The 12,439-nt window shown below is 40.9% G+C and overlaps 1 protein-coding gene across 5 annotated transcripts in view; it reads right to left on the bottom strand.

Annotated features, from left to right (window-relative positions):
• Positions 1-11,752, bottom strand: part of N4BP2L2 (NEDD4 binding protein 2 like 2) — a 152,221-nt gene extending 140,469 nt beyond the window's left edge. For 2 of the 5 annotated variants that reach the window (XM_074387864.1, XM_074387865.1), the window contains exons 1-2: positions 11,538-11,752; positions 7,831-9,083 (exon numbers count right to left, since the gene is read on the bottom strand). In XM_074387864.1, coding sequence (XP_074243965.1) covers positions 7,831-9,083 — 1,253 coding nt within the window. In that variant the 5' untranslated portion in view covers positions 11,538-11,752. The other 3 variants (XM_074387866.1, XM_074387867.1, XM_074387863.1) reach the window with 2 other exon arrangements.
• Positions 11,753-12,439: the final 687 nt, after the last annotated feature.

The raw sequence follows: 12,439 nt of genomic DNA, 5'->3' as shown, positions 1-12,439 counted from the left end.
CACTGATGTGGAACCAACAAATATGGATGGCCAGTGGTATGTTTGATCATAAAAACAAAATCACTTGTATCAAAATAAAACAATTTAAATATGAATAGGTTGGTGAGAATGTAATTGCAGTTTTTGATAATTAAATTGCCAATAAAAAACTGTGATTGCTTTTGCACAAATCTCTATTTCCACTTACAGAATTACAGTTCAAATTACTTCAGACAAACCAAATGAAAGTTAATGGTTTGGGTTATGTGTCTGCTTCTATGGGGAACTAGAGTTGGATTTCTTTTTCAAGCAGCTATGATTTTTCCAAAAAATACTTGGCATCTTACTACTTATACAGATAAAACTAGAATATGAAAATATCATATTAGCATTCTAAAGCAAAACTCAATCACCCAAAAAGAGATTTTGATAGTAATCAACCACAGTATCTAATTATATTCAACAGTACCAGAAATCCAGGTAACACCTTTTCTAGATAACCCATGCTTTCTTTTTATCCCCAATCTATTACTTTATTAGCACGTGATTTTTAACGTTAATAATATTATTCTACATGACAATCATAATTTTTGTATCTAAGAAATGGTTTAAATTTTCTCAAAATAAAAAAAGGCAGGGGAGCAATAAACCAATTTATATCATTAAAACAAGTCAACATTATACATGAACAAATCTCTATGAAGAACACTGTCTTAAATATATAAATCGGCCGGGCGCGGTGGCTCAAGCCTGTAATCCCAGCACTTTGGGAGGCCGAGACGGGTGGATCAAGAGGTCGAGAGATCGAGACCGGCCTGGTCAACATGGTGAAACCCCGTCTCTACTAAAAATACAAAAAACTAGCTGGGCGTGGTGGCGTGTGCCTGTAATCCCAGCTACTTAGGAGGCTGAGGCAGGAGAATTGCCTGAGCCCAGGAGGTGGAGGTTGCGGTGAGCCGAGATCGTGCCATTGCACTCCAGCCTGGGTAACAAGAGCGAAACTCCGTCTCAAAAAAAATAAAAATAAAAATAAAAAAATAAATATTTATATATATATATAAATCATAATTAAAGTAAATACGTTTAGCTGGAAAAGACTTTTCCTCCCAGGCAGCATAGACTGGTCATGCATCTTTTCAAATTCCCTGAACTACTTTAAACTATGAAGCTTTATTTTATGGACTTAAAAAAACACCTATATGAATCTAGGAATATCTAAATGTCATACCAAGCCTCTAAAGCAAAAATAAAATATTTAAGAACATTAGTATTTTCAAAATTCTTAGACTGTGTCAGAACTCTCAAGTCAGGTACTAAAATGGATTCTCAGAATGTCAAAATTTAGAAATTTGAGTAAGTAAAATATCTAATTTTAAAAAATCAAATCTGGGCTCAGGGGCCACTTGATTTCTATTTTTTCTTTTTTTTTCTTTTTTTTTTTTTTTGAGACGGAGTTTCGCTCTTGTTACCCAGGCTGGAGTGCAATGGCGCGATCTCGGCTCACCGCAACCTCCGCCTCCTGGTTTCAGGCAATTCTCCTGCCTCAGCCTCCTGAGTAGCTGGGATTACAGGCACGCACCACCATGCCCAGCTAATTTTTAGTATTTTTAGTAGAGACAGGGTTTCACTATGTTGACCAGGATGGTCTTGATCTCTTGACCTCGTGATCCACCCACCTCGGCCTCCCAAAGTGCTGGGATTACAGGCGTGAGCCACCGCGCCCGGCATTTGATTTCTATTTTTTCAAAACTGAAAAATAGCTATCTTTTAAAGAACATATTACATGTCAAACATTTTACATACATCTATGACCTTGTTTAATCTTCATAAAAGCCTACCAACGTGATAATAAACTAATCCAGGAGAAGAAATAATTTCAGCAAGTTAGATGGTAGTGGGAGAGCTAAGATAAGGCATCTCCTTGACCCCAAAATCAATGGCCTCCAATGATCCCTGTCTCCTGGTACTCACAACCTTGTATCTTCTTATTATGGAGCGTGCTTGCATTAGTCCCTAGCGTCTAAGGAATAGAATATGATACAGTTTATGGGATGCCACTTCAGAGATTACTAAGAAAAAATAGCTTGTCTTAGACTTGAGCTTGCAATCAGCTGTCTTGCAAATGGACAGAGACCAAGTAGCAAAGAAATGCAAGAAGTCTCCAGTCTCCGGGCAGCAAGGAACTAAGTCTTCAATCCAACATAGCTCACAAGAAACTCAGTCCTGTCAACAATCTTGAGAGCTCTTAGAACCAGATCCTTCCCAAATCTAGCCTTCAGATCAGAACACAGTCCTAGCCAACATCTTAATCACAGCATTCTTAGAGTCGTTGAACCAAAGGCACCCAGGTTTAACTATAGCCAGAGTCTAGACCTACAGAAACTATGAGGCAATATATGTTTGTTGCTTTAAACAACTAAGTTTTAGGGTAATCTGTTATATGGCCTTGAATAACTAATGCACTCTACACTTACAATTTCTCGCTTAAGAAACAAGTGGTGGCCGGGCGCAGTGGCTCAAGCCTGTAATCCCAGCACTTTGGGAGGCTGAGGCGGGTGGATCACGAGGTCGAGAGATCGAGACCATCCTGGTCAACATGGTGAAACCCCGTCTTTACTAAAAATACAAAAAATTAGCTGGGCATGGTGGCACATGCCTGTAGTCCCAGCTACTCAGGAGGCTGAGGCAGGAGAATTGCCTGAACCCAAGAGGCGGAGGTTGCGGTGAGCCGAGATCGCACCATTGCACTCTAGCTTGGGTAACAAGAGCGAAACTCCGTCTCCAAAAAAAAAAAAGAAACAAGTGGTGAACCAAGAGAGCCTGTTGCCAAAACAAGGCCTACAAGAGTCCATTTTCATGGTCTCTTTTTTAAATGTCTAAGAACTGCACATTAATACTTTCATGTGCATTTACAAGTGATTAAAAAAACACACACACACAAAATCTAGTAAAACCGACACATCATAAACCATTTACCTCCTTATTTATTGAGTGCCTTTGTATACTTCCTATGCTGAGACTACTTTACTGGGGTACTTCAATCTCTAAACAGTCCCTGAATTAACAATAAAAGGACCTACATGAAGAAAAGCAAGTCTTTCCTCTGGAGTTTAAATAGAGACTTACCTCCTCCAAAAGGAGGAGAAAAAAAATAAGCTCTTCCCATCTCTCTCCAAACTATAGTAAGTATATTAGTTTCTATACCACCACAAATTTAAAAACAGGAATTTATCTTACAGTTTTGAAAGTTAGTAGTCCAACATCAGTTTCACTGAGCTAAAAAACCAAGTGCTTGCAGACTTGTGTTCCTTCTGGAGGCTCTACGGAATTTGTTTTCTTGCTTTTCTGGCTTCTAAAGGTTAGCTGCACACCTGGGCTTATGGGACATTCCGCTATCTTCAAAGCCAACACGGTAGCTTCTCTCTTGATCGTTGCTTTTGGTCTTACCCCTTCTCTATATGACCAATTCCTCCTGTCTCCCTCTTATTAAGAACGTTTGTGAATATATTGGGCCAATCCAGATAATCCAGGACAGCTTCCCTATCCTAAGATCCTTAACTTAATCAAATTTGCGAAATCCCATTTACCATGTAAGGCAACACATGCACAGGTTTTAGGGTTTAGGACATGGATATCTTTAGGGGGACCTTATTCAGCCTACCACTGTAAATATACACAATAGTTAAAACAGAAGACAAAAAAAAACTTAATTCTTAAATTCCCTCACTTTTAATTTCTTGGGTGGTTAAGAAAGATCCTACTGTTTTACCCATTCTTTCAAATTACTTTTAAAAATCTATATTTTCTTCCAGTTTCCTTGTTGGTTTTGTTTTTACTTTTAGTCCTTTATCCATCTAGAAGTTATTTTTGTGAATGATTTAAGATAGGGGCTTTAAATATTTTTCCAAACCAACAATCAAATATCCTATTACCATTTATTGAATATTTTGCCCTACTGATATGTCATTTCATCAAATATTAAATTCTCTTATATGCAGGTATGTTTCTGAATTATCTTTTCCTTTAAAAAAAATTTTCATTTTTTTTAATAGAAATGGTCTATGTTGCCCAAATTGATCTCAAACTTCTGGCCTCAAGTGATGATCCCACCTCAGGCTCCCAAACTGTTGGGATTACAGGTGTAAGCCACCATGCCTAGCCTGTTTCTGGGTTTCATTTTTTATTTTTTTATTTTTTTTGAGTCAGAGTTTCACTCTTGTTACCCAGGCTGGAGTGCAATGGCACGATCTCGGCTCACCGCAACCTCCGCCTCCTGGGTTCAGGCAATTCTCCTGTCTCAGCCTCCTGAGTAGCTGGGATTACAGGCACGCACCACCATGCCCAGCTAATGTTTTGTATTTTTAGTAGAGACGGGGTTTCACCATGTTGACCAGGTTGGTCTCGATCTCTCAACCTCGTGATCCACCCGCCTCGGCCTCCCAAAGTGCTGGGATTACAGGCTTCAGCCACCGCGCCCAGCCTGTTTCTGGGTTTTCTATCTAATTTTATGTTTGTTCTTTTGCTAGTTATTGCAAAGTTTTAATTACAATAGTTTCTAAGTATATTTTGATAGCTGGTGGGGTAAGTCTCGTTTTCTTCAAACTGTACTTGTTATCGTTAAATATCAAACAAATTTTATTGGCTTCTCAAATTCACACAAAAATTCCTTTGGGCCGGGCGCGGTGGCTCAAGCCTGTAATCCCAGCACTTTGGGAGGCCGAGGCGGGTGGATCACAAGGTCAAGAGATCGAGACCATCCTGGTCAACATGGTGAAACCCTGTCTCTACTAAAAATACAAAAAATTAGCTGGGCATGGTGGCGTGTGCCTGTAATCCCAGCTACTCAGGAGGCTGAGGCAGGAGAATTGCCTGAACCCAGGAGGCGGAGGTTGCGGTGAGCCGAGATCACGCCATTGCACTCCAGCCTGGGTAACAAGAGTGAAACTCTGCCTTAAAAAATAAATAAATAAATAAATAAATAAATAAATTTAAAAAAAAAAAAATTCCTTTGGGATTTAGGTTAAAGTTTCTCTGAATTTATATATCAATTGGGGGAAAAGTGACATCTTTATTGGGCTATGCTAATCCATAAACACCCCATGGGCCAAAACTATGGCCAAGGTATTATGGCCTACTGTCTTGCTCAGAATCATCATCATACATCTTGAATACTTACCACGTTACAGACATGGTGACTGATGCCGGCAAGGACTAAATTAAGTAAAGAAAACTTGAACACTACCTCTAAAGAATCCGAATTTTATCCAATCGCCTACACTCATTACCATATACCAAATGTAAACATTACTTTTTTTTTTTTGAGTCAGGGTCTCAGTCTGTCACCCAGACTAGAGTGCAGTGGGGCAATCATGGGCTGCTGCAGCCTCGGGAGCTCAGCCTTCCAAGTAGCTGAGATACCCAGGTTATCCAGGCTGGTCTTGAACTCCTGGGCTCAAGCAACCTGCCTGCCTTGGCCTCCCAAAGTGCTGGGATTTCAGGGGTGTGCTATTGCGTCCAGCCGCTCTTTTAATTTGGTCCTCCAAATCAGTTCAACTCTGATCTACCAATTTTCACACTATTCTTTCATCAAAGCTTGTTTGAAATGGGAACTCCCATATGAAGTCATTCCTCACCAAAGAATATGTGACTTTATATCTAATTCCAAATAACCAACACCACTTCATTCAAAAAGTGTTGACCTAAAGAGGTACTTCTGCCTCTTTAACCAGGCTCCTGGAAGTCAGGAGTCACATGTAAGACTATATATCCCTTAAACATTAAAGTAAAGGCAAGGGAAAAAACATGCTATCATTTTATTCCTAGTTTGATCTCTTACTAGTTTTTTTAACTTCTAAGTCACTTAACCTGAACTTCCTTTAGCCTCTGCTCCTTCTGTAAGATGAAAAAACAACTCATCTCACAAGATTTTTACATATGGAAATAACTCTGTAAATTGTGAATCACAATACAAATGGTACTTGATGGTACTACATATAACTTCCATTCTTACGTATCTAGTCTTCAAATAAACAGACATATCTAATCACTAATATCTCCCACTACAATGTCTCCTTTATATTGTATTGAATTCCCACTACTTTATTCACCTTTAGTTTCAACATACTCCAATATGTTGTCTCAAATCTAACTTTTCCACCGTTTCTTCCATACCCACTCTTGTCAATTGGTCCTAACTAGTGGACTTTTATCGAATTTCCAAATTATTTCAATTATTTACTTTCTCTGATAGTATATCCTAAACCTAGAAGACTGCCCATGTTTGTGAGACCTCATTCCTAACTTGTACTAGAGGTGAAATTTAATTTTCTCTACAAAATCCTCACTATAGTAAAAGGAATCAAAATACAAAGAGCAAAATTTAACTTTGGAATGAATTAATTCATTCACAAAGATCACAGTTTATAATCCAGCTTGAAATATCAGAAATTAAATCTTTCTTTAGTGTCTTTTCTCTGAAACAAATATTTATTTAGTTTAGATAGACTGTCTTGCTAGTAAATATAAAACATTTGCAAAATGGTTTCTGGGACTTCTCTGTCCTCACCCAAAGATACCAAAAAATTTTCTTTTTCTCCTTGTCTGGCACAATTCTTGAACCAACTGATATAAATTGCTGAGATTTTGTACTGCTTTCTTTACACTATTTTTTCACAATTGCATAAATATATTCAAGTGCGTCAATAGTTTTAAAATGTAAACAAAAAAAGGAATTTGAAATATCTTGTACAATAAACCACCACAAATTCTAATGCCAATTCAGATATTGGTCACTTCAAACTCCTGAATTTTAAGACATCAAAAAAAAGTTCCTTCTGCCAATCAATGGTATAAACATGGCACAGTGCTCAACACATTCAAAATTCCTTTCCTTCGGCTGTTTCATTTGATTCCCAAAATAATTCCAGAAAAATTAAGTATCATTTATTCCATTAACAGAGAGCAAAACTTGCCCAAAGTGAAAAATTGAAATAACTTGAGTCAATACTCAAATTTTCTTTTTTTTTTTCTTACCTCCAGCTGAACTTGAAAAACCCAAATTTTCCAACACAGTCCCAACTTTTCTTGAATAGCTGACTAAAAGGGCAGGCCAGGACAGTTCTCAAGTAGCATTTACTTTCATCACTGTCATAATTATAGTGTTACCTATTTTAAAGCCCTTAGCAGAATCTATATATATCTGCCAATTCTCTTCTCTTCTATCAGAAAAGATTTTAAATAGTTACAATGTCAGATGCTACTCTTTTTTTTTTTTTTTTTTTTTTTGAGACAGAGTTTTTGCTCTTGTTACCCAGGCTGGAGTGCAATGGCACGATCTCGGCTCATCGCAACCTCTGCCTCCTGGGTTCAGGCAATTCTCCTGCCTCAGCCTCCTGAGTAGCTGGGACTACAGGCACGAGCCACCATGCCCAGCTAATTTTTTGTATTTTTTAGTAGAGACGGGGTTTCACTATGTTGACCGGGATGGTCTCGATCTCTTGACCTCGTGATCCACCCGCCTCGGCCTCCCAAAGTGCTGGGATTACAGGCTTGAGCCACCGCGCCCGGCAGATGCTACTCTTAAGCTAACAAATTAAAGATTTTTCTTCTACTAGAAACAAGAAAGCATGTCACTGATTACAAATTTACAGTTTTAAAATTTTTATTTTTTAGAGACAGAGTCTCACTGTGTTGCCCAGGCTGATCCTGAACTCCTGAGCTCAAGTGACCCACCCACTTTGGCCTCCCAGAGTGTCGGGATTACATGCAGGAGCCACTGCAGCCGGTTACAAATACCATTTATAATTTTTAAATAATGAATTACCAAGTATTCAGTTGGTATCCTTTACTTACCGAGACAATGTTGTTTTCCCAGAACCAGGCAGACCTCTTAAAAGAATAAGCAACTTCTGCAATTTATTTAACTTTGCCTCTTCAAACTGCTGGTTCACAAACCTGTCTGTTCCATTATGCTTGTCCATACAAGGATCTTTCCAGCATCTTTCTCTGACTTCACAGAAACCGTTACTCACATATTCATCTTGCATACCGCAGCCATCTCCAGAGGGATGAACACTACTCCTATTCTCACTACAGTCAGTATATTCATTGTTCCGATCAAAAGTCATACAATTCCAGTTAACATGACAATTATTTACATAATATCCATTTTGCATCTGAGAGTCATCTTGGGTTTGGAAAATATTTGATCGCAGATTTGGTGGAGCACTGAATCTTTGAAAATTTAAATGATAGTTCAAACTGGGAAGAGGAGGACCACGGGGCACTATAAAAGGATGCACTGATTGCCATTCAGGCCTGAAAGAAGTAAATGAAGTGTCACAAAATGTAGGTATCACTTGTCCATTACAGGGATATTTGCCTGGCTCATTCCCCAAGTTCTGTTGATAATCACAACGTGATGGAAGAGCATTATTACTAAGATCTTTCTTTTCTTCTGGTTTTAAGAGACCATTATTATGACCCTGATACAATGGAATAAATTGTTCCTGAGAAGGTTCAGATTCTTTACAACTGTTCTCAAAATCATCTTTTTCCTTTTCAAGCTCTTCAATTTCTTTGTAAAACTGGAATAATTCATTGTCAATCTCCGATTTTTCAGAGTTAAATTTCTGTTTCTCTGTTTGTCCTCCTCTGCCATTTTTACCATTTAGAGTGTCTGCCTCATTCCTCCTTTCATTTTGTTTCTTTTTCTCAGGGGGTTTATAAATGGGTCCTATAAATGCTTTACTAGTGCTATATATCTCATCGTCTGTAGATACTAATGGAGGACGTGATTCCTGTAAAACATGTGAATCAATGGATTCAATAACATCTGGTCTATTACCAGGCAGCTCATCATGCAAAGGTCTATACAAATCCATAGTTTTGGTTTTATCCTCCTGCAAATAACTATGTCCTCTGACATCAATGATGGTCACAGGGACCCAATCATTTCCAGTTTTCTCTTGGATTCTGTGAAAATCAGCATCACTATGATTGTGAAAAATATATGCCTCTGGAGTTGACTTCAATTTTTTACAGCGTGGTTCACTTGTTACTTCTTCTCTAGGTCCCAAGAATTTACCTTCAATTTCACAAGACATCTGAGAAGTAAATAAATCGTACAATTACTAGCTAATATCTTAAAAATCTAAATAAAAATTTCTTCATAAACAAAAAATTAAAGACATTTAAATTTGTGATATAAATATTTAATAGTAGGCCGGGCGTGGTGGCTCACGCCTGTAATCCAAGCACTTTGGAGGCCAAGGCGGGCGGATCACCAGAGGTCAGGAGTTCAAGACCAGCCTGACCAACATGGTGAAACCCTGTCTTAAATAAATAAGTATTTAATAGTAACAATTTCCCAAAATACCAGTCAGTTTTATAACCACTTACTATTTAAGCGCAGTCATACCATGGTGGTTTATGGGAGGGATCTCGTTGAATATCCTTTAAAATATTTATCTATATCTATACATCTATATCTATCTATCTCAACTTTAAACAATCCACTTCCGAATCTGGAGGACCTAAAAGATTTCAGTATGTTTGTAAAGTTGAATCAGTAATATATTTTCACAATATAGATACACAATTGGGTACATAAAAAGGTAGTAAAAGTGCCAACACTAAATAAACACACACTCAAACTGGCTGTGGTACACAGCTTCCTAAGCACCTCCTTCCTTAAAGTCACTGTTTTTGAGCGTATATAGCTCCAGTTCTCTCCCAAACCTCAGACAACCAATTTCCTTAGCATTCAAATGTGAGATTAGATTAACTGAAATGCCGGTCTTGGAATGCCCTTTACTGTGAGTAGCTAATGTAAAAGAGATTCCTAAATGGGTGTAGTGCGTTAATTTAAAAGGGTGAAAGAGATAAGTTGCAACTTAAAGAGAAATTTAATAAGAAATCTGGCAACTCTCAAAAGATCAAAGCGTTCATCTTTTCCAAACTGTCTATCATAAAGATAAAATTTGCTTCCCTTTGGGCATGGCGGAATGGCTCAAGTCTGTAATCCCAGCACTTGGGAGGCTGAGGCGGGCGGATTGCTGCTCAGGAGTTCAAGACCAGCATAGCAACATGGCCTAACTCCATCTCTAATATTAAATACAACAAGGGCCTGGCGCGGTGGCTCAAGCCTGTAATCCCAGCACTTTGGGAGGCCGAGGCGGGTGGATCACGAGGTCAAGAGATCGAGACCATCCTGGTCAACATGGTGAAACCCCGTCTCTACTAAAAATACAAAAAATTAGCTGGGCATGGTGGCGCGTGCCTGTAATCCCAGCTACTCAGGAGGCTGAGGCAGGAGAATTGCCTGAACCCAGGAGGCGGAGGATGCAGTGAGCCGAGATCGCCCCATTGCACTCCAGCCTGGGTAACGAGTGAAAACTCCGTCTCAAATAAAATAAATAAATAAATAAATAAAAATAAAAATACAATAAATGGCCGGGCGCGGTGGCTCACGCCTGTAATCCCAGGACTTCGGGAGGCGGAGGCGAGTGGATCACGAGGTCTGGAGTTTGAGGCCACCCTGGCCAAGATGATGAAACCCCGTTTCCACAAAAATACAAAAATTAGCCGGGCACGGTGGCGGGCGCCTGTAATCCTAGCTACTCCGGAGGCTGGGGCAGAATTGCTTGAACCCCAGAGGCAGAGGTAGCAGTGAGCCGAGATCGCGCCATTCAACTCTAGCCTGGACGACAGAACAAGACTCCGTCTCAAAAACAAACAAAACATACAAACAAACAGCAACAACAGCAAAAACAAACAAACAAACAAACCGAAAAAAAAACAATAAATTAGCCGGGCACGGTGGCACGCACCTGCGGTCCCGGCTACTCGGGAGGTTACGGTGGGAGGATCGCTCGAAGGGCGGTGGGGGGGGGGGGGAGGCGGAGGCTGCAGTCAGCCGAGATGGCGCCACCGCACTCCAGCCTGGGCGACAGAGCGAGACCCTGTATCACTAAAAAAAAAAAAAAAAAAAAAAAAATGCTTCCCCTAAAATACCTTAGCGACCTCCAAGTACAGCCCAGAGGCTTATTGTACCGAACTCTTCACTGTGCCACTCTCTGGTGTTCCTCACCAACACGAGAGAAAAAGAAACGGACAAAAAGGTGAACTAGAGAACGATGCAAGCAGGCCACAGAGAGGCTCGCGGAAGACAGCTGCGGAGAACGCCACCCTCCCGGCAGCAGGCCTCCTCCTAAGGCCGCCTTTCGGGTTCTCATTTCCTCATTGGAAACGTCTCCGAAAAGTCCCGAGGAAGAGCGAGCGGGTCGCGTGAACGCAGCGTGGCCCATCCACAACGCGAGCCCCGAGCCTCGAGACCTCCGGAGTGAGCGGCCCGGGCAGAAGTGCGTCACCCAGCTTGGTTGTCCCAATGGAGACATGCCCAGGTCCCGTCCGGGAATTCTGGAGGTCTCTGAGACGCAACAATTCACACCGAGCTTGCTTCTACGTTTACAGCTCATCTAAGGGGTCCAGGCAAGAAGCAAGAAAGTGAAAAACGCCGCCACCACCCCACCCTCACCTAAAACGGGGCGTCTACTCACCTTACTCTACCCCTACGCATTGACCTTTACCTCCCAACAAAACCTTCTTCTAGGACAACACGAACCTCCGTAAAGGTGAAAGAAAAGCGCAGGCACAACGCCAAAGCCGAGATCTGGAGGGTCTAAATGCCCAGGCTCAGAATCTCGGGAACAAGCCGCACCTCCGTACGCAAGATGGCGGCCACCTCACGGTTTATCCACGCCGCAACTAGGCGTTTGCGCCAGGCATTGTGGGAATTGAAGTCCGACGTTCACAACGGCTCCGTAAACCTCACGTCATGTAGACTAGGTCTCCCAGAATCCATGGCGTGAAAAACGGACTAATTTGGCAACAAAAGTAGACCGGAATTAGTTCCCAGATCTGCCGCGGGGAAGTTATTTTAAAACACCAACTTTGGTTAAAAGAAAGCAGCGACCTCCTCTGGCGTTCACCCCCGAAGAAAAAGGGAATATGAGAACCTGGCGCCCCCGAATAGATAGATGTATAAGCGGCTCTCAGTGCATGCTTCTTAGGGCTTTCTAGAAGGCAGAGAACTAACTGACTTTTCAAACGAACTCCACCGTTGATATCACTAATTTGGATTCCGGTCGTTTCTACAAATGACCACCTGGCGTAATTTTAGGCTCATGCTTTTCTGTGGAAGGAAAGAATTACTGCGGTGCAGGTCCCCAGTAACGGATAAGAAAAATACCAATAAGCCAGGTGCGGTGGCTCAAGCCTGTAATCCCAGCACTTTGGGAGGCCGAGGCGGGTGGATCACGAGGTCAAGAGATCGAGACCATCCCGGTCAACATGGTGAAACCCCGTCTCTACTAAAAATACAAAAAAATTAGCTGGGCGTGGTGGCGCGTGCCTGTAATCCCAGCTACTCAGGAGGCTGAGGCAGGAGAATTGCCTGAAC

Source organism: Saimiri boliviensis, chromosome 16 (genome assembly GCF_048565385.1).
Source record: "Saimiri boliviensis isolate mSaiBol1 chromosome 16, mSaiBol1.pri, whole genome shotgun sequence".
NCBI classification, from domain to species: Eukaryota; Metazoa; Chordata; class Mammalia; order Primates; family Cebidae; genus Saimiri; species Saimiri boliviensis.
The sequence above is the reverse complement of the archived record's forward strand: the minus strand, read 5'-3'. Positions and strand labels throughout refer to the sequence as shown.